Source organism: Falco rusticolus, chromosome 8 (assembly GCF_015220075.1).
Source record: "Falco rusticolus isolate bFalRus1 chromosome 8, bFalRus1.pri, whole genome shotgun sequence".
Taxonomy (NCBI): Eukaryota; Metazoa; Chordata; class Aves; order Falconiformes; family Falconidae; genus Falco; species Falco rusticolus.
In genome coordinates this window covers 12,494,477-12,513,422 of record NC_051194.1, presented here as the reverse complement: position 1 = coordinate 12,513,422, position 18,946 = coordinate 12,494,477, and the positions used below count along the sequence as shown (strand labels likewise).

The 18,946-nt window shown below is 44.6% G+C and overlaps 1 protein-coding gene across 2 annotated transcripts; it reads right to left on the bottom strand.

Moving 5' to 3' along the window:
- Positions 1-64: 64 nt before the first annotated feature.
- SLC26A2 (solute carrier family 26 member 2) lies at positions 65-18,141 on the bottom strand. Of its 2 annotated transcripts, XM_037396904.1 has the most exons (4): positions 18,018-18,133; positions 12,084-12,208; positions 11,259-11,912; positions 65-8,946 (listed from the first exon to the last, which is right to left on the bottom strand). In XM_037396904.1, exons 3-4 carry the CDS (start codon positions 11,898-11,900, stop codon positions 7,441-7,443), a joined length of 2,148 nt encoding a protein of 715 aa, XP_037252801.1. In that variant the 5' UTR covers positions 11,901-11,912; positions 12,084-12,208; positions 18,018-18,133; the 3' UTR covers positions 65-7,440. The 2 variants fall into 2 exon arrangements, with proteins under 2 accessions (XP_037252801.1, XP_037252800.1); XM_037396903.1 differs by lacking the exon at positions 12,084-12,208 and having other exon boundaries at positions 18,018-18,141.
- Between the last annotated feature and the right edge of the window lie 805 nt (positions 18,142-18,946).

Sequence of the window (18,946 nt, the reverse complement as noted above, 5' to 3'; positions counted from 1 at the left end):
TTTCCTTTTTAAAATTTATAGCTGCAGCACCTTCTGAAGTATCAAGCATATGTCCGACAACAGATAAAACCATAAATATAATCTTTTAATGCTCATAAAGAAATCCCAAAGATTTTACCGTATCTGACAGAAAATTTTTGTGCTAGCAAATCTTCTACAATGAAAATAAGGCACATTATCATTTCAAAATGACAACTGATACAGATCTAACAGAGACAGTGTAAAGGAGGGTCAACAACATGCAGAGGCTACACCCCACAGCTGATGGCAGGACATAAGACAATGATAAAATACAACTTCCACCACAAACATCTGGTCAGTGAGTGCAGCACTCAATGACAAGCTGATGGCAACACATCTCCCCACACCAGGCACAAGGCAAAGTCCGTGTCAGCGAACAGCCATCCAGCACGGACTGATGCCACACAGCAAGGTGACTCCCCAGCGCCCTGGAAGCCACCACCAAACTGGGGGAAATGTTGTATCCTACCCTTACTGCACAGGTAAGTAACAGTAAAAAGTAAGGTGATCTTTTATACATACTATACAAATTTTCCACATTTTATTCAAATAAACTATTTTGTAAACTGGTTTGATCTTGTGATCTAAAGCAACGTGATCTATTCCATTCCTGAGGTCCCTGTTTGGTTAAACTGATTCTCCAACTTGAAAAAACTACTCCAGGCAAAATTTACCATTTTGTTTATTCTGCAAAGCATTAAGTCACTAATACCTAAAATTATTCTCAATTTAAAATAATCCAAAACTCATAACCCAGAATATACCAAGGTACCAGACATGATGGTCAGGGACTCAAGAGGCTGATGAACTCAAAGCATCGTGTGCTTTCCAGAAAAAGTGAGGCTTTACCTCTCCTTAACCATGTTTCAGTTGCATTTCAAATATACATAAAATTTACTTCCTTAAGTCAAAAATGAGACATAAAAAATTTGGACCCAAGTCCAGCAAAATGTTTCACTATCTTTCTGTGGAGTCCTGAGATCATCTGGGGGCCAGGCTGAGCGCTAAGTGCTTTCAGAGCTGGAGAGAGCAGGAATTTAAATATTTTTGGCAGTAAATCTTCTCAATGGAGATTTGATTCTCCATCCACTGCTGAAACATTTTATTTGCACATTAGAAAACAGCAATATGCCTTAGCTTATACAATCTCTAGAAAACAAAATAGAAAGGTACTAATTATACTATGAACTAAATATATATATATTAAGTATTTGCCATTTTACCTAACTGAAGTCCTCACTTGTAGCATTGTAATTATCTCAAAAGAAAAAGCAAGACTCAGAATTATTTCCACTTCAGGTGGAATTTCACTAAAATAGTAAAGATCAGGTAGTTTTTCACATAAGCAGCTGATCCTACAAAAGCTTACAAACATGATAACCAAGTGCAAGTAATTCTTGGGACTTAACAAGGCCATTCACAGTGCAAAGTCTGCACCAAAAGCATTGCTCATTTTATCTATGCCAGCATAGTAGAAGTGCAAAGCCCTTCCAGTGTGGGCAGTTACATCAATATTGAAGTCTGACAACAGTATCCTACATTGAGACTCAGCAAAGCAAAATAAGCCGCACAGATACAAAGCACCTTGTATGGCATGAGCAGCAGACGACTATCTGTCACAGCTTCATTAGCTTAGCCGTGTCAGTAAAAAAAAATTCAAAAATGTAAATCACCTCAATCATTTAATCACCTTCCCAAAGCATGTGAAAATAAAATCACAACAGAAGATAATGCCCTGAAACAAACTATTTGCCTGAAAAGTTTCACCTTCAACTCAAAGGGTTTCTTCTCATTCCAGTTACTATGATCTTATTCTAGACCAGAAGGCTCCTACAACCCAGCCGTGCTCTTCACTGCACTGGGAGCACTGGGAGGGTAAGGTCCAGGCCAGCATGAGTGTTCCTGTACCATGTCTGGAATGGAGACGTGGGCGACCTGACTTCAACCTGCTTAAAAGCTTTGCACCGGCAGCACTGGAGATGACAGCAGGTAGCTAAGCGTGGTGGAGAACAGTGAGTTAGCACAGCCCTTGGGTGAAAGGTTCAGGAACTGGACCCAAGGAGATGTGCAGTGTTGCTGGTCTTCTCAAGGGAGGTTTGGCCACAGAAAGACTGGACCCCGCCAGGTATCACCTACATTTAGGACCCGGCACAGGCAGAATTCACAGCCAACCTCAGCACAATCTGTGGGAGGCAGCTGGGTATCAACTGGCTTAAACCCCTGGTGCGACAGCCAGCATGCTCTCCTGCCTGCAGCACCTCACCCCTGCACTTCAGACCCATCAGCAGGGGATTCTACAAGCCAGCAGAAGTGAATGGAGATGAAGGAACGACTGCTTTTTCCCCGAGAGTACTTTTCCATTCATCACTGCAGCCTGACAGGGAAGGAGCACAGCAGTCATGGAAGCTCTGCTCCCAGCACGGCTGGGAGAGCCATGCACAGACTTAGAATAAAATTAGATAAAAATAAATAAGCATGAAAACAGAAATCCCTTACATATGTAATTCAGGACAGTGACTCATGCAGCAGCACCGCACAAGAACTAGGTCCTGCGGTATTATTACACTTGTTATGGAGACAGGCACATGGCTGCGTACCACAGAGTCGCAGTAGCCGCATAATAGACACCTCCAGGTTAATCTGTCATCCCTGGGCAGCACCGTTACTCCTGCAGCTACACAAACCCTCGCACAGCCCCACTCCAGGCTAAGGCTCCAGCGTGCTCGCGACGGGGCATGCACAGCGGTGCTTCCCTGCCAGCTGCCCACAGCCCCCTTTCTCCCAGCCCCAGCACCCAGAGGACTGGAGTTGTTTTACACTCCCTGTTCAGGAGCTTTAGCCTTATCAAAAGATCTGGCATGAAAACTGAGTAGCAGGTCACACATAATAGCAACATACACAAAAGCAGTGATTCTTCTATTTACAGTCAATCATATGCAATGTCTTATGACAAAACACAGAAGTGTCAAGGAGGTGGAGGTGGGTCTTGCAGGGAATTAGAGAGGAGCAGATGAAGCTGCAATGGCTTACAAGGGAATTGGGATCACTATATCACACAAGACTAAGGTTGGCAATGTCATTATAAACACAAAAATAAGCACCATGTGCCCCACTGCAGTATCCTTCCCTGTTCTATGAAGTGAACGGAAAATTGTTCCCATGTCAAAACATTCACATAAGTGAGACATTTATTAGTGCAACTGCCACGTTACGGGGAACTGACACCACTGTCTATAGCAGCAATAAACGTATAGAGCGAGCCTGACATTTAGCAGACTACTGCAGACATTTCCAGGAGTCCTTAGTATAGCAGAGACTGGTAATTTCCATAACGCTGTGTTGTTGTCATTAATTCATGTGCTAATGATCTCTTAATCTTCTTCATTTAGACTGATAATTGCTGATTAATACATTTGGGAATGGAGATCAACTTATTTAGTGTCATCTTCCAGTCTGGCCTGGGGTTCTGAAGGTTGCACCTGGGATGAACGTTCCTGTTCTGGACAGATGCATAAACCCAGAAACAGTCGTTCTGAGATTCCTTCTTTCCATCGATTACAAATAAAGCTGTGAGGCAGGGATAAGAGAAGCTGTAGAAGGCAGTGAGTAGGGCAGGCTTCCCCTTGTAAAATCTGATACGTTTTCCACTGTTCATTTGAAACAGCAGAAGGCAGAAGAGCCCTTTCCAGGAAGAAACAGGAGTATCACAAAAGCGTAACTGGATAGATATAGCTGCTGCATCTGTCATACAGCAGCAAAAGGTATATATATACATGTACACATATGCAGAAATAGATGTGTACATAAGGATATATGAAATTCCTTTATAAAACAAATTCTTTAGGGCAACAGTTTTCAGTCAGTGGTCCTTGACTCCTAAAGATGAAATTGGATTACTTCTAAAGGGTCCTTAAATATATGCAAGCAAAATGTGCTTCTTACCAGTAGGCTTAAACCAGATTAATGTCTCTGTTAAAAAACTTTTCTAGGCCTAAAATGCAAATGGCTGAAAACCCACTGTTTTAAGAAATTCCAACCATGATAAGCTCTAACCTTTTGTTAATTCCAAAGGACTCTCTATTATACTGAACTCTCTGGCAAACAGCATTTATTTCTGTTACCTTTTAACTATGGCTGTGTGCATTAATATAGACTTATTAATAATATGACCTCTGGACATTATCTTAAATAAGAACATTAGAAGTTGTTATTTTGGTTGGCTGGCTGCTTTTGCTGTTGCATTTTAATACCATTTCTTATGCTTTGCTTGAAATGGAATTTGGAGGCTATATTGTCAGTTGTGGCTGCACAAACAGCAAAATGCGGCCAAATATGGTGTGCTCTAGCTAAACATAAATCACTTCAGTATATCTTCTAGCTGTAATCTAAATTAATTCTTTGAAAAATCAATTTATGGCTGTTTTATTGTGCTTTTATGTAAACAAATACCCAGGAGCTACAAATATGAATCCTGCTAGCAGTGGAAAGTGCACACTTCTTGGAAGTAACAATGCTATTCCTCTCTTCCTGGCACAGGCAGAAATGGAGTTGAAAAAAAATCTTTTAATGAATAATTACTGGTTTTCCCTTCTCAGTTAGAATTCAGCTACACAAACCTATGCGCGGTGAGAGGTCAAAAAGTCTCCACCTTGGCAGCGTGGCAAGAGTACAGGAGAGAGAGGTTGTGAGTGTAAATGGGAAAGACTCACCCAGAGCAATTTCCACTTTACTTGTAACCCCACAAGCAGCCAACCTGCCCTAGAGGAAGTCTCCTGGCCAGCTACGCACTCCTCCTCTCTTTCTCAGCTGCCCATGCCTAAGAGGCAAAGGGGTGAGAACAAGTAGCTGCGGGTAAGTTGCAGTAACATACACTGCTTATTGCTCACTAAGCTGTAATTTTTCATAAGGGCTTTAAGAAGGCACTGCTTTTAGCACTGTTCTGCTATCTTGAAAAATATTAGTTAAAAATCAGCGTTTATAAATGGTATCGAGCCTTTTGTTCAAAGTTCTAGAGATGCCTTCTGGTAATGTGGACAAACTGTGCTGAAAAGGGCCTCCCCCAGGCCATGGCACTGCTATCAGCTAAATGCACGTGTACGGGTCTGCCCCACGCCCCTGCCACCAGCCAGCTCACCATGGTCAGGCACAAACCCCTGACAAACCCTCCCCAGCTGGACCTGGCTGCGGGAGCCGCCACAAGCGTGCCAGCTCTCTCTCAACACCAACCCAGGGGCTCTGAATGGGAACCCAGTGCAAAACAGGTATGGTGAGGAATTAAATCTTAATTTCTATCCTGCACTCACTCCCTGTGTAGGCGTTAACCCCACTCACTGCTTTTACACGGCTTGGGCTAATCCACTCTGCTAATATCGATTCAGTAATTGTAATTATCCAAACAGCAGAAGGGATTCTTAGCCCAGAATAAAGAAGTTCACGTAGGAGGTTACTGCAGAAAAGAAAAATTTCAGCAGTAGCTATTTGGGATTCATCCTCTTGTATAAACATGCCTTAAGGCTGAGAAAGAACAGTATTTGTTGTTTTTGAATACTACAGAAGCTTTAGCGTTTTCTCTTTGATACTTGGAGATTTGGTTCCTTAACAACGCCAGTTTTAGAACAGACCTCAGCTATGCGCTCTTCTTCAATATATGCTACAGCCACCCGCCACCTCCCCCAGTGTTTCTATATTCTCTTATGAGGTCCTAAAAAATGTAGTAAGTTCAGTTAACATACAAAGGTTGCCAGGTCCTGGGACTCATCTTTCTCCCATTTAGTCCTTCTCTTGAGGTCCCAGCACCTAGAGTGAAGTGATACATGACATTTCAGCTTTCATAGAAAGAACAGTTACTGGTCCTAGCTCAGAAAAACAAGAAAATAATCCTAAACTCAAAATGTATTTCTATTTAGCAAATGTTTCACAATTCATATTGCATTTTATTCCTTTTTCGACTGCTGGCTCATTATTTTTGAACAATTAAGGATGAGAGTATTGTCTGTATACAGCACCTTTTCCCTTTTAAAAGCTCTGAAGAACCTGCAATTCAGACTGTAAACTCCCCTGGGAGAAACCATCATCTTCCAAGGATGTACTGTGTGCTATGTATAGCTGGTACTCAGTGAAAACTGTTACTCTCTCAATTCTGCCTTCATAATTGTATTCTACTGGTACAAGAAAAGAGAACCTCTTCCTACCCAGTGCTTGTATTGCATGAAGAACAGGCACTCTTTACTGTTCTGCATAACTTAAAATCAAAGTACATTTTATTTACACTCACATGGTAAATAAAAAATATTCAGCAAAGAATTTCTCTGGCTCCTTTTCTAATGGCTGCATTTCTTGGCCTGTCCACCCCCATTACCTAAGTCCATGACGGAGCATGCTTAAAGGGTCTATGGTCAATAAAACCTGCATTCACACATGAAGTCTGTACGACATGGACGAATTTGGACAGATGTTGGATAATCTATTTGGCCCTTTTCATTTTGGTGCCTGTGATTGTTTGCCTCTTACATAAAACTGGCTATAAGGGGCTGTTTTCTGTCGAAACTCAAGAATTAAGAGATTTTCCTGCATCTAATGTCCACAATTCTAAAGAGCTCTTAAATATTAAGAAAATAAATGACTGACCATAAGCACGAATCAGACTTCTAAACAGTCACCTCTGAATAAAAATCAGTCAAAAAAAAAAAAAAAATCAAGCTAAAGAGGCAAAGTTTCCTGGCACATAAAAGGCCTGTGTAGAAATGAGATAACCGTGCCTCCACTGGCTCTCAGGAGACAATGACAAAGCTTGTGGAGGTGACAGGTAGTTAGAAGCTATTCGTTAAGACCTTTACGTGCATGTTTCGATTTTCTTTCTCCATCAGTCTCAAATTCAGGGAGGGTACAAAATCACCAACCAATCACCCCACAGTAAAGACCAGAGCAAACCATTCCCATCAGCCATTCCCTAGAAAATAAAAGGCTGTGGCGATACAGAAAAGCAATGCAGAAAGGGGGACAAGAAATCAGCTGCCTCTCATCATTTGGCTGGACAGGATGCCCGAACTATTTCAAATTCCCATCCCATCCATAAAGACAGGATTGAAATAAAGACTTCAATGCTGACGATCAAAACTCAGAGGGGAACTGAGACACGGAAAGCTCCAGAGAAAAGAGAAATGAGATGAACAAGCTGATGAAAACTCTTGGATTCACAGATTGGCCATAATCAAGTTAAGGATTGTCTTCATTCGGTACCACCTATTGAATCACTACACCTGGCAGGCAAATTTAAAGCATCAAAACAGACTGCATATTAACCTGTGTGTTAACCACAACCCTGCTTCTTTTTTTTCTGAGTGCATATATATTGCATAGACATACAGACCCACAGCCATTTTTCCCCAGGCTTTGTTCCAACTTGCTGCCTTTCCACAACTAGTTCTTAGAAGTGCTGGTCCCACTGTGCCCCTGTGCACCCAATGCAAAGTCCACAGCCTGGTGCACACTGTGAAAGAGAAGGTGGTCCTCCCCCTCTTTGAAGAATTCTCCTCGGATCAGGGAACTCCTCACTGAAGGATTGCACTGGGCCAGTAGCACCTGGACATCTATCTCCCTGTAGTCCTTGCAGACCTCTTTGAGCGTGCGTATTCCTGCTGTGTCCAGAAACTGAACTGCACAACAGTCAATCACTATTGTGTGAAACCCTAGAGGTTCAGGGACAAAATCCATGGAGATGCTGGTCTGGTTGCCACCAGAATCCACCTCTTTCTCTCTAAGCATTCTTTTTTCTGCCTTTTTCTTTGCTGCCTTCACCCAGACTGGGTTGACCCCTGTTTGCTTGTACAGGGTAGATTTAAAGCACTCTTTGTTGATGTAGTAGAGGGGTGCTTCAAAACGGAACACCACGATTCCTGGCTTGGTCTGCAAGTTCTTGTAAGCAGACAAAGATTCATACGTCTCAGACTCTGCCACCCAGCCAAGCAGCGGTGCCTCTGGTCTCTGAGTTCGGAAAATGACGCAGAGCATAGAGAAGCAAACACCAACCAAAAGACCAATCTCAGTACTGATGAGTGCTGAGGCTGCCATAGTAACTAGCCAGATCACTGTGTCCACTCGGCTCAAATGCCACATTTTTGGCAGGTCCTTGAACTTCCGCAGGGCCCCTCTGAGGTTTACAATGGTTATGACAGCAAGGACACATTTCTGAAGGGAATAAAATAAAGGTGCAATCACAAGGAGGACTAATAGGATTACCAAACTAGTCACCATGCCAGACATCTGTGTCCTACAGCCTGTGGACTCTTTGACAAGAGTCTTGGCAAGAGCTGCACTTGTTGTGAAGCAGTGGAAGAAAGAGGGAATGATGTTGCAGAAGCCAATGGCATACATTTCCTGGTTGGCCTTCACAGAGTAACCATGCTTTTTGGCGAACATCTCTGAAAGGGACACAGTGATGGCAAAGCCAATAATAGCTATGGGGATAGCATCCAAAGCCACATTAGGAATCAGGTTCCAGTCTGGAGGGCGGGGTGGCAGAAAACCAGTTGGGATGTGTTCAGCAACACTTGAGCCGTAAGTCTCTCTCAGCTTCCCAAAGTGAGATGCCAGAGTAGCTGCCACAATCACGACTAGTTCAACTGGTATTGGAGCCTTGAGCCTGGACTTAAAATGTTCATTAAGCTCTTTGGTTGGGATAAGTACAAGAAAGCACAAGAAGCTGGTGATGAGATCACAGATGTTGGTCTTGTGTATGTTTCTGAAGATGTTTATCCACGTGGCTATGAGGGAGCCGATGCCACTGCTCCGTGGAATGTCGAGGCCCAGGAGATACTTGGCTTGTGACGTTAGGATGGTGAAGGACGCACCCGTGACAAATCCACTCAGCAACGAATCAGAGAGGTACACTGAGACAAAGCCCACTTGAAAGAAACCCATGGCTACCTGGAAGGAATCAACAACACACAACAGATTAGGATGCAAATTTTGCAGATGTCATCACTGCGGGGCTCTGGAGGAAGGTGGGATAAAAACACCCACTGTGCACAGTCCTGGAGGACAAGGCATGGTCTGAGCATGGAAAAAAAGAGTCTCCAGTATTCAGCAGCTCCTGGTGCACCGCACTTAAAAAAAATGCATTTCTAACACAGAGCAGGCTTTTTGGGGGGGTCTCTGTACTCTGAACCTGTTACTGTTCGCTCAATCGTTCAGTTGTAAATTCTAGTTACCCAAGTGGGCAAAAAAGAAAGCCTGGGGAAAAAAGCACTTGAAATACTGGCTACTACTGCCGTTTCTCTCCCAAGTTCTTACAATCTCTGTGAACTTTGCAGGGATCAAAATTTTTCCAATCCAAATTGTCTTTGCCTATCTTACACTGGAGCTCACAACCTGCAATAAAAATACAGCTTATGGCCTAACAGCTCTACTTGGCACTGTATAAAGTTTGGTGCATCTGACTCAGAAAGTATATCAGCTGCAAAGTCTTGTGATGCAGATTATATAAACAGAGATAAATTTTTGAAGTGCTTTGTCATTCATTTTTAGTAAAGCTAGTTGAATGGACAAATCCTTGGTGCTCTCTCATGGGAATGACTGGTTTTATGGACACCTACTCCACTATATATGTGTCTTCACACCTGGTAGATGTCCCTTCCTCCCCATCAACCCTCATGCCAAATGGAGCATGGACCTTCTCACAGCAGTTTGCTAGAATCCTTTAAATTCTCTGCGCTGGCCAACAGGTATGTCTACACTGTTACCTGAAGACTGCAGGCCAGAACTTACAGGTATTAAACTTTAAATAGTGTCGATTTGATGTATCCTATTAGGTTGTAAGGCAAAATAACCTGGGATCAAGGCTAGAAAATTCACAAAAACCACGAAGCATTACTGAAGAAAAGGCAGGTTTGAGACCTGGACTGACTGGACATCAGCTCAGAGCCCAGCTCTAAAAAAGGCTCCCTCACAGCCTTGGAAATTAAGTTAATTCAAGGTTTTTCTAACTGTAAAGCATTAGCAATAATTGTCTTACCTAGTTACACTGTAGGCAACTGGTGTGAGCAGGCCTGCTTTCTGTCATTTGGTTGGAAAGTTTCTGATACAAAGAATATGTGATGCTGTTGGAGCTTCCAATAAAAATGTATTTGAGGGTGTGAAGACCTATTGGGTAGCAGGCAGAGACACAGCAAGCAGAATATGCCTAACATTCAGAGGCACTTAAAGTAATCTGACTTCTTCATATAAAGAAATTTAATTGTACTTGTACTTGCAAAGCATATTAAGCACAATTCAAAATTCCAAAACTGAATCCATCCTACAGTGATAAAACACAAAATCCAGTGTACCTCAGGAGTCCCAGAATACTTCTGAAATTACTTAACACTAATTTGCAGTACAAGAAAAAGTCCCAGGCTGTGTATCACTCGTATGTTTCCTTTTCTACTCCTGTACAGTTTGATTAGCTATCATCCTAGAAGTCACTGCAAGAATAAATTAATGTGAACTTACAAACAGAAATACCACAGCTCTGAAGTACTGTTAAAACTAAATCCATTCTGGTTAATGCATGACATTCTAAAAACAAAGGTATCTGCTTTAATTTCAGCATGCAGTGAGTTCTAGGAAGTAAGTAGAGAGTAAAATATTGTTGAGTAATATATTTTAATATGGTAATAATTAGAAGACTTATTTCAAATATATTTTACAATCTCAGTATTACCCTTTTCATACAGTGGCATCGTTTTGGCTTTGAATGCACAAACAGCGAAGTTTTACAAGCACAGTGACAAATAAAAAGAAACTGGAGATACTTTTACTGTCCAGATTACTTTTTGATAAAAGAAAAGGCAAATGACTGAAGCCTGGAATTAAAAGTTGACACACCACATTTTTTCCAATGAGACAGAGGCCTAAGCTACAAGCCAGGGGAAAAAAAAAACAAAACAAAACAAAAGCTTCAGGCCACAGCGAGGAAGGTGGTGAGCAGATCGTGTGAGAGCAGCAGGTGGCTATGTGCTGGTTCTTACAGTCCCCAACACAGTAGCAATGCAAGCACAAAATGCTATTAAAAAAAGGAGAGGACAAAGACGAGTTTATGGCAGCACTGTAACTGGAGACTTCCAGTCTTCCCTGTGTCCGCTCCCCTGGGATGCAGACTGAGGACACATGCAAGCCCAACAGGCTGTTCATGTGGACAATCACCTAAAGGAGAATTAAAACTATTTCCACATAATACCTGTTTGTCCACCTCCTCTTACCTGGTAAACTCCAGCTATGAAGGTCATGGTGGCTCCCACTGTAATTGCATAGCAGCTTTTATCACAGAGCAGCTGTTGTGACGTCTGATTCGCAGGCAAAATGGTGGTGTTCACATACGCTGTTGTACCTGCGAGGACACTGAGTGCAGCTGGCTCTAAGTCATAGCCAGCCCTCTGTATTTCTCGATCCACCACTTGTCCCACCATCAGGCAAATCACACCGAAGATGCCAACTGAGATGTGGCGGGAGGTTCCAAATATGAAATAAATAATGCTAGCAAAAAAAGATGTATAAAGGCCATAAATAGGCTCCTGTCCAGCCAAGAGAGAATAGGCAATTGACTGTGGGACTAGTAAGACCCCCACAATCACACCAGACATTATGTCTCCCAGTAGGTACTCTCTCAGCTTGTATTTAGGAAGCCACTGCAAGACGGGAAAGAAACCAAAAACACAGTCTTTAACTTTGGCTGGAGTGCAGCTGCAAGTTTTCTTTGCTTGCTTAACTACCAGAGCCTTCATGCTCCTCTTCTTCTCTTGGGGTTCCAAGAACATTCTGTGATGGAAACTGCGTTTAGTATCGTCTCCTTCTGGCATTTCAGTCACTGAACAGATGTTCTTGAATTCTGCCATTGCCGCCATCTCAATGACTCCCTAAAAACATGAAGAAGGACCATATGCATTAAACCATAAATGCATGCGCTACGTGAGACCTTTTAATAGAGTAAGTATTTATGAAAAGCAAGAGCTAAAAGTTAGTTCAGCTCAGAGAAAGCAAATTCCAAGCAAAGCTGTAAAGAGCCTGCCTGTTAAGCAAATAATCACCTTCCCTAGGAGGGAAGCTGGTATCCTGTAGAATAAACCTGTTGCTGGCCATGTTGTGAAATGGAAAAGAATGCAGCAGCACTGTCCCTCTGGGAGGCTTCCTTGATAAAATCACTGTCTGCAGCCTGTTCCAACATGCAAAGATAGACACAGGGTTTATTGTAGTCCAATCGTCACTTCAGTTGCTGAGAATTAACTACAGTTCGTATATTTCTAGGATTGTACATCTTGGTCTAAATCCCATTTATGTATATATATTTTTTTTTTAATGCAGTGATTACACCTGCCAAATATTGTAAAGATTTGTTACCTATGAAGAGGCAGTCTTTACACAGTGGCTTTATTTCAATGACACACTGCAAAGAATGCTCTTCACACTTTTTAAAAGCTGGTTTTCAAGTAAATTACGTTTGACCAAAACAATACACACAAGTGGAAAACATATTAATGGGCACAAAGTAAGTGGAACACTTCTACTAGAATGTATGCTCTAGTACAATCTGCCTACAGACAGCAGAACAAGGTGATTACATCAAAGCACGTCTAATATTGGAAATTTATTGTCTGAATGTGAAAGAGCAAAGTCTTGATGAGACAGGCCCTAATGAAACTTGGTATCAATGGTGATTGCCAGCATTCATACAGCACTCCTGGTTTCCAGAAAACATCCCAAATCCTTCAGAAAACTCTTTCAGCCACAGTACCTGCTACCACTAGTATGTTGAAGTTGATACGTTTCAGCCAGAAACCAAATCATCTGCCGCTACAGTGGAGTCAAGGCCAGAGGCAGCAGCAGAACCCTGAAAAGTCTTAACTCCCAGGCTTCCCTTTCCAACACTGCCTCACAGTCCTGGAGTGCCAATAACAACATATATCCCTTATATGCTAATTACACCTTCTCTGTGCAGTGCGAACACCAACCAAACTAATGTTCCATGCAATGTTTACCACTGAATTAATTACCAAATTGGTATTTGAGCTAGCAGCACTGAGGATGCCACTGAAGAGTCTGTCTCAAAATTTGTTCGTTTAATCATCATCTCACAAGTAGCTATAAAACATTCACTGCTACTATCACTTCAGTGTGAGTCACCCAAAAACAGGGGATGGGAGAAGTGAAAGAAGTGAGTTTAAGTGTGGTGCTTAAACTACCTGCTTCTCCTGCCAGTAGCCCGTTACGAGGCACTGATCCCACAGCTACACAGAGGAAATGCCTTCTCTTACACCTCGGTCTAGCTGGCTGGAGCATACCATTTCCATTCTTCCATTCCAGGTCGATGCTGTCAGAGGTATCCAAAGCGCTGTGCATCAGCCCTGTGTAATGGTTTACACACAGTCGTACCTCCACCAGTCTGCTAGCTCAGACAGAGATGAACTACCTTTGTTCTTCTGGCTAGAAAGACAGTATGAACCCAAGTACCTACTGTCTTAAAGCAGCCTAAGCAAACGATCATAACCACACCAAAGGAAAGCACAGGAGAGCAGAAGCAGCTACAGTGCTTAGCATTTAACTGGCTTCTATTTCCATACAAAAATACTCAGAGACTTCTAGGACAGCCTTCCAATTAGAAAGCTTTAATTAGAATTAGAAATGCCCAAATAATCCTATTGTTCCACCCTACACCGTAGCATACCTCTCCCTAGAGCTACCAGGCTGCAGCATGCAGAGGGCTATCTAAAGTCAACACGCAGGACAGATGACAGAAGCTAGCCAACAGAAAATACCAGAGGCAGAGGCTCACATCTTATCTTCTGCTCCATGTTGGGACACCCAAAAGGTGTTTTCATTCACTACAGACCCAGAGACAGTGAGCATCTCTTTTGGTGGGTAAGCTCCTGCACCTTTCAAATAACCAAACCCAGCGCACTCTGCTAGCCTGCCACAGGACTGCTACTGAAAGGGAGCTGTGCTTCAAACAGAGACCTCCCTGGCTCCAAAACTGATGAGCACGGCATCAGCAGCAATGGATTTCCTGCATAAGATCAGGGCTGTATGCCTTTCTGTTACGACACCATGATCTATAGAACTCGTGCTCTGTTACACACTGGAGCAGACTGAGCAGCATTGCCAGGTCTCGTGCTCTGTGTGAGATACTTTATTAATACCCACCTACACACCTACCAGATTATTTCTAGCAATGTATCAAGGCTTTTCTCCAGCTCCTGCCCTGTTCCATATTCCTATACTTCTAACTCTATGCTTAATTCCTCCAAATCGCACATGAGGTCTGCAGGGCAGTCTGCAAACCAGAAAGAAGAAAACAGCGGTAAGATCGTGCCACTTTGTGGCTCCTATTCTGAGCATAGGCAGAGGAGCTGCCTAGGGAAAGTCTGACTCCAAAAAAAGAAAAATGAAGCTTTAATGCACTGCTGGGTTAGGTGAGACCTAAGGGAAAAATTCCACAGTTTGAACTCAAGTCCTGTTTCTCCTATCTATGTCCTTCTTTTCGTCCTGGTCCTTGTGAGAGCTCTGGATCCAAAGAGGTCTACCCAGAACTCTTAATACATATACGTTTTTAACACTTAATTTTCAAATTTATTTGTCTCTATATTTGTTCTTGTTAGACAAGTCAATCACCTAGTACAACAGAAGGTAAGAGAAAAGAGCTTCAGTTTTGTCTGCTTGCCTTCTTGATTATTCCAAACTTCTATCTTACAGCTTCCTAGCCATACAGAATTACTGTATCATATACCTATATACACCTTATAATGACGATCTTCCCTTGGCTAATGCCTTCTAATTCAGTAATCTTTGATGTGTTTTAGAATAATTAGTCTCAGAAGAGCCATATGAAGAATTAGGATCTTTACCATGAGAAAACGTGCACTGCAAGAAGTGACACTCAAAATCGCAGTGATCACGCTAGGAGAAGAACCCATCCCTACCTTCCAGATATCTAATCTCTCCCACCTGTACAGTATTGCAAAGTCCACTCAGGGATTATTTATAGCACCTACAAAAAAAAAACACAACAAAAGAGCAGACACTGCACAATGAGAATGAAGTGAATATAGCATACAAAAGCATATGTCTGCAGTACTCAGGATAAGCACATTCTATAGCTGTATTTGCTCAAGCAGTTTTAATTCATTTCACAAGCACATTTACAAACCAAAAAACTTTTCAGCCAAAAATCAGCAAATCAATATTGTAAAAGCTGAGGGGGAAAGCTACCCCAGACTACTTTAATGTGTCGCAAATTCCTTGAGTTAGTTTGTTTTCTGAGCTTTTAGCAAAAATATCAGTAACGATTCCCCTCTCCCTCATCCAGGACTCGCAGACAGCTCACTCAAAACTGGGAGTTTTTCTTAATGTGTCAGGGAACTCCAACAGATAACCCACATAGTCCGGTTTAGTTCTGCGCAGTGCCGTAAAACGTGCGTATTAGAGTATACCCCTGTTTTTTCAGTCGTGTCTAGACAGTAGAGAAATGTTCTAAGTAAAAATCTTTTTGGCTACCAAACTCTTGAGCATATACTGGGTCTTTGTGTTGACCTGCATGACAGCTTTCTCTATGTGGCATGAAAAGAGCTTTTCATCCCACAGTCACTGCCTCTCACCATGTCAGGACACTAGGAAATGGCACAATTTCCAACACCCATTTCACCCTTTTCTGTCTGAAAGCATTGCTCTGTATTATTTTTGTAACCGTTTAGCCCAGGCTTGCCTAGCAAAACTGGATTTTGTTCTTAAAAGAAAAAAAAAAAAACCAACCACACACCACCCTTTGGTTCAGTATACTGAAAGATATTTGGTATATTTAACTCGGAAAAGGAGCTACTCATTTTTTATTTTGAAAGCTGCTATTTAGGTACAACTGATTTGTATGCCTAAAATTCACTTTTATTCGTTCCTTTTGGCCGGAGCAGGATCACAAGGGAGTGTCTGCTTGCTGCAAAGCTTTACTTAAGATACAAATAAGAAGACTACAACACAGCACTGAGGAAATGTCCGGTATCTCTCTGTTATCAAGTGACTGCCATAAAATAAAGATATGGAGAGCACTGCATTCTAATGACTTTTACAGACTATTCTGGATCCCATCCGGGCCTTTCTTACTGATCACACGACACGGCAGAGGTGAGCTAGCGTCTGTCTGTCAGGAACCACCACCTGCAGCAGGGGGCTTGCTGGCTCGGGTCTCCGTTGCAGATGCCAGCCACCTTGACAGTGAGAGAAGAACGGATTGCGAAGCTCACTCACCTGATGAAGGAATGTACTGCAAGCTTAAACTTCCGAGGTGAGCACATGAGAGCAGAAACTAAAGCAAGTGTGTTCTTTCCACAATGCCAATCTCAGTGTTCCAGATTATTTTTCAAAGTTTCACGTGCACGAGTCGTCACTATATGTTATCACTACCCACCCTCACGTACCCACTTGCTAGACATGAGAAGCTGCATGCACTTTAAACCTAATGCATAAACACATCATCTAAAGAGATACGAACAATTTTTGAAGAAATGTAAAGAAGCAGCAGGGGAATCAGAAAACCATGTTCCACATGAACTGAACTGGATCTGAGCTACCACCTCCGGGTCCTCGGAAAATCTCATCCTAGGAGTATAAAAGGAAAGCATACCCCACTTTGATAACAAGTCTTTGTCCTTACTCTTGTTGGACAACACCCTTTCAAAATAATCTCATAACTGTTGTGGAGCAACAAGGAAATTCAGTCTTGCCACAATAACACTAAGACAGGCACTGGAACCGCACTGTATGTACTTCGGAAGAAAATTCAGATTTTTTACAAAATCCTTAATTAAAACAATTCAATCCTTAATTAATTAAAACATTCAAGGTGCAAACACTTATTTCGACGAGAGACTTAAAATCAGATGAATGCCGAAGCGCCGTAAGAGGCCACACCACATTCACCACGCTTAAGCAACACCTCTGGGAACAAAGCGACCTTACTGCCGGCACGATCGTCACCAGCCAGTCACCCAGGCGGGAAAACCTGCAAAGCCGGACACTAGAACCTTGTTCGCGTGAAATATTCCATCTCCCGTTTCAGATGTCAGCTGTCCCGAGCGGCACGGCCGCAGACCCCCGGGGGAAGGGCCGGGGCGGCCCCCCGGCAGCCAGCCCCCCCCGGGGCCGGCGGCGGACGGTCGAAAGGCAGGGTGCACCGGCTGGGACGGCTGCGCTGCCCTGTCTGAAGCGGATCCCGCTTGGAGAGAGCCGGCTGCGGCCTCCCGCTGCGCTCCGGCCGTTCCCATCCGAACCGGGTGTGTCACAGCGCAGTCCCGTCAGCAAGCCATTCCTAAGGGCGGCCTTTCCCCCTCACCGTTAGCCGGCGAAGGGGACCTGTGGCGGCGGGGACGGGGGACAACCGCTGCCCCCGCCGCGCCCCCTCAGGCCGGGGCCGCGCTCGGGCTGCCCGCGCTCCGCCGAGCGGCCTGCGGCAGCGCCCGCCCCCACAGGCAGCCACGCTCGGGGCTGGCAGCGGGTGAGGGGCTGCCTGAAAGACGGTTGTGTGGGGGGTTTTATTGTTATTATTAAAATCTGCAAGAAGAGCGTCCACGTGGAGGAAACCCACGCACTTTGTATACTCCTGAAATTGTGGATTCTGGCTGAGAGCTTGCGTATCACTTGGGAAGCCACCCGACACCTCGGCTCCCCGCACAGGGAAGGGGAAGTTGTGACGCCCGTAACACAGCGCTGCGCTCCGTCCCCTCCATCCCCACACGGTGCCTCCGGGGCCGGCCCCCGCGCCGGGCAGACACCCCCGCCCCGGCAGCGAGCACTCTGCCGCCCGCCTTTCGTTTTCTAGTCTCTTCCTATTCCGAGGCACCGTCTGCCGCGCCGCCCCCCCGCCCCCACCAGCGGGACCCCACCGCAGGGAGCCGGGCCGGGCCCACAGCCAGACCCCTCCAGCGCTGACGGCGTGCCCGCCCGCCTCGCCTCGCCGCGCCACGCAGGCGCCCACTCACCGCGGGGCCGCCGGCGGCTCCGGACACACCTCGGGCGGGAGCGACCGACCGGCTATAGCGGCGCCCGGCGGCTCGGCAGCCCTACGCCTCCCCGCCGAGGGGCCGGGAGCGGCGGGCGGGGGAGGGCAGAGCCGCCCCCGCCGCGCCCCCCCGTCGCCGCCCGCGGAGGGCCGGGCCCGGCCGGGCAGGGCCGCCCCCGCTTATCGCCTGGTGCCGGGCGGGCGCTGAAGGGTGGGCGGGCTGTGGGGGCCGGGGTGGTGCCTCGCTGCTCCGGGCCCTCACCTCAGGAAAACAGCCACCCTGAGGAGCCACGAGCGGCTGGAGCTCTAACGGGGAGTCCACGCGTCAGTTCAGTCGTACTGACGCTTTTGTATTAAAAGGTTATTTCTGTGTTGGTAACCTGAGGTAAAGTGACCTTAAACTCCCCATGGCTGTCACGGATGGGAACCCGTAACAGTTTTGACGGCGAAATTGCCCTCGTTTTGCTTTGGGGTGCCACTAGTATCTGTGAAAAATAGCCTTTTAAAATCCCTCAGTGGTGTTTGCTCTGGTGTCCAGATCTGTCTGGGAGTACTTCCAGCTGGGAAGGACAGGAGATCTTTGACAATATTGGTATTAAAAATACCAGGGTTTTGTTCATTGCTCTTATCTCTGGGCTGGAGGTTCAAGGTTGGAGGGGCTGTACCTGGCCTCCTCTGCCTCGCCTTCACCATTTGTGCGAAAAGCAGACATTGTCTGAAACCGAACATTGCCTAATATTTGCATTTCAGGTGGAACCTTGAGCTGCTGAAAAGCCCATCAATACATGGTTGGAGAAAGCGAGGCCAGCTTCCAGCCTGCAGAATCCATGCTCGTGTTTTTTCGTGTTAGGCAAATGCTATAAATCTTGCTGTAGAAATAGAGAATATTTCCAGTAGCAAACACTGACC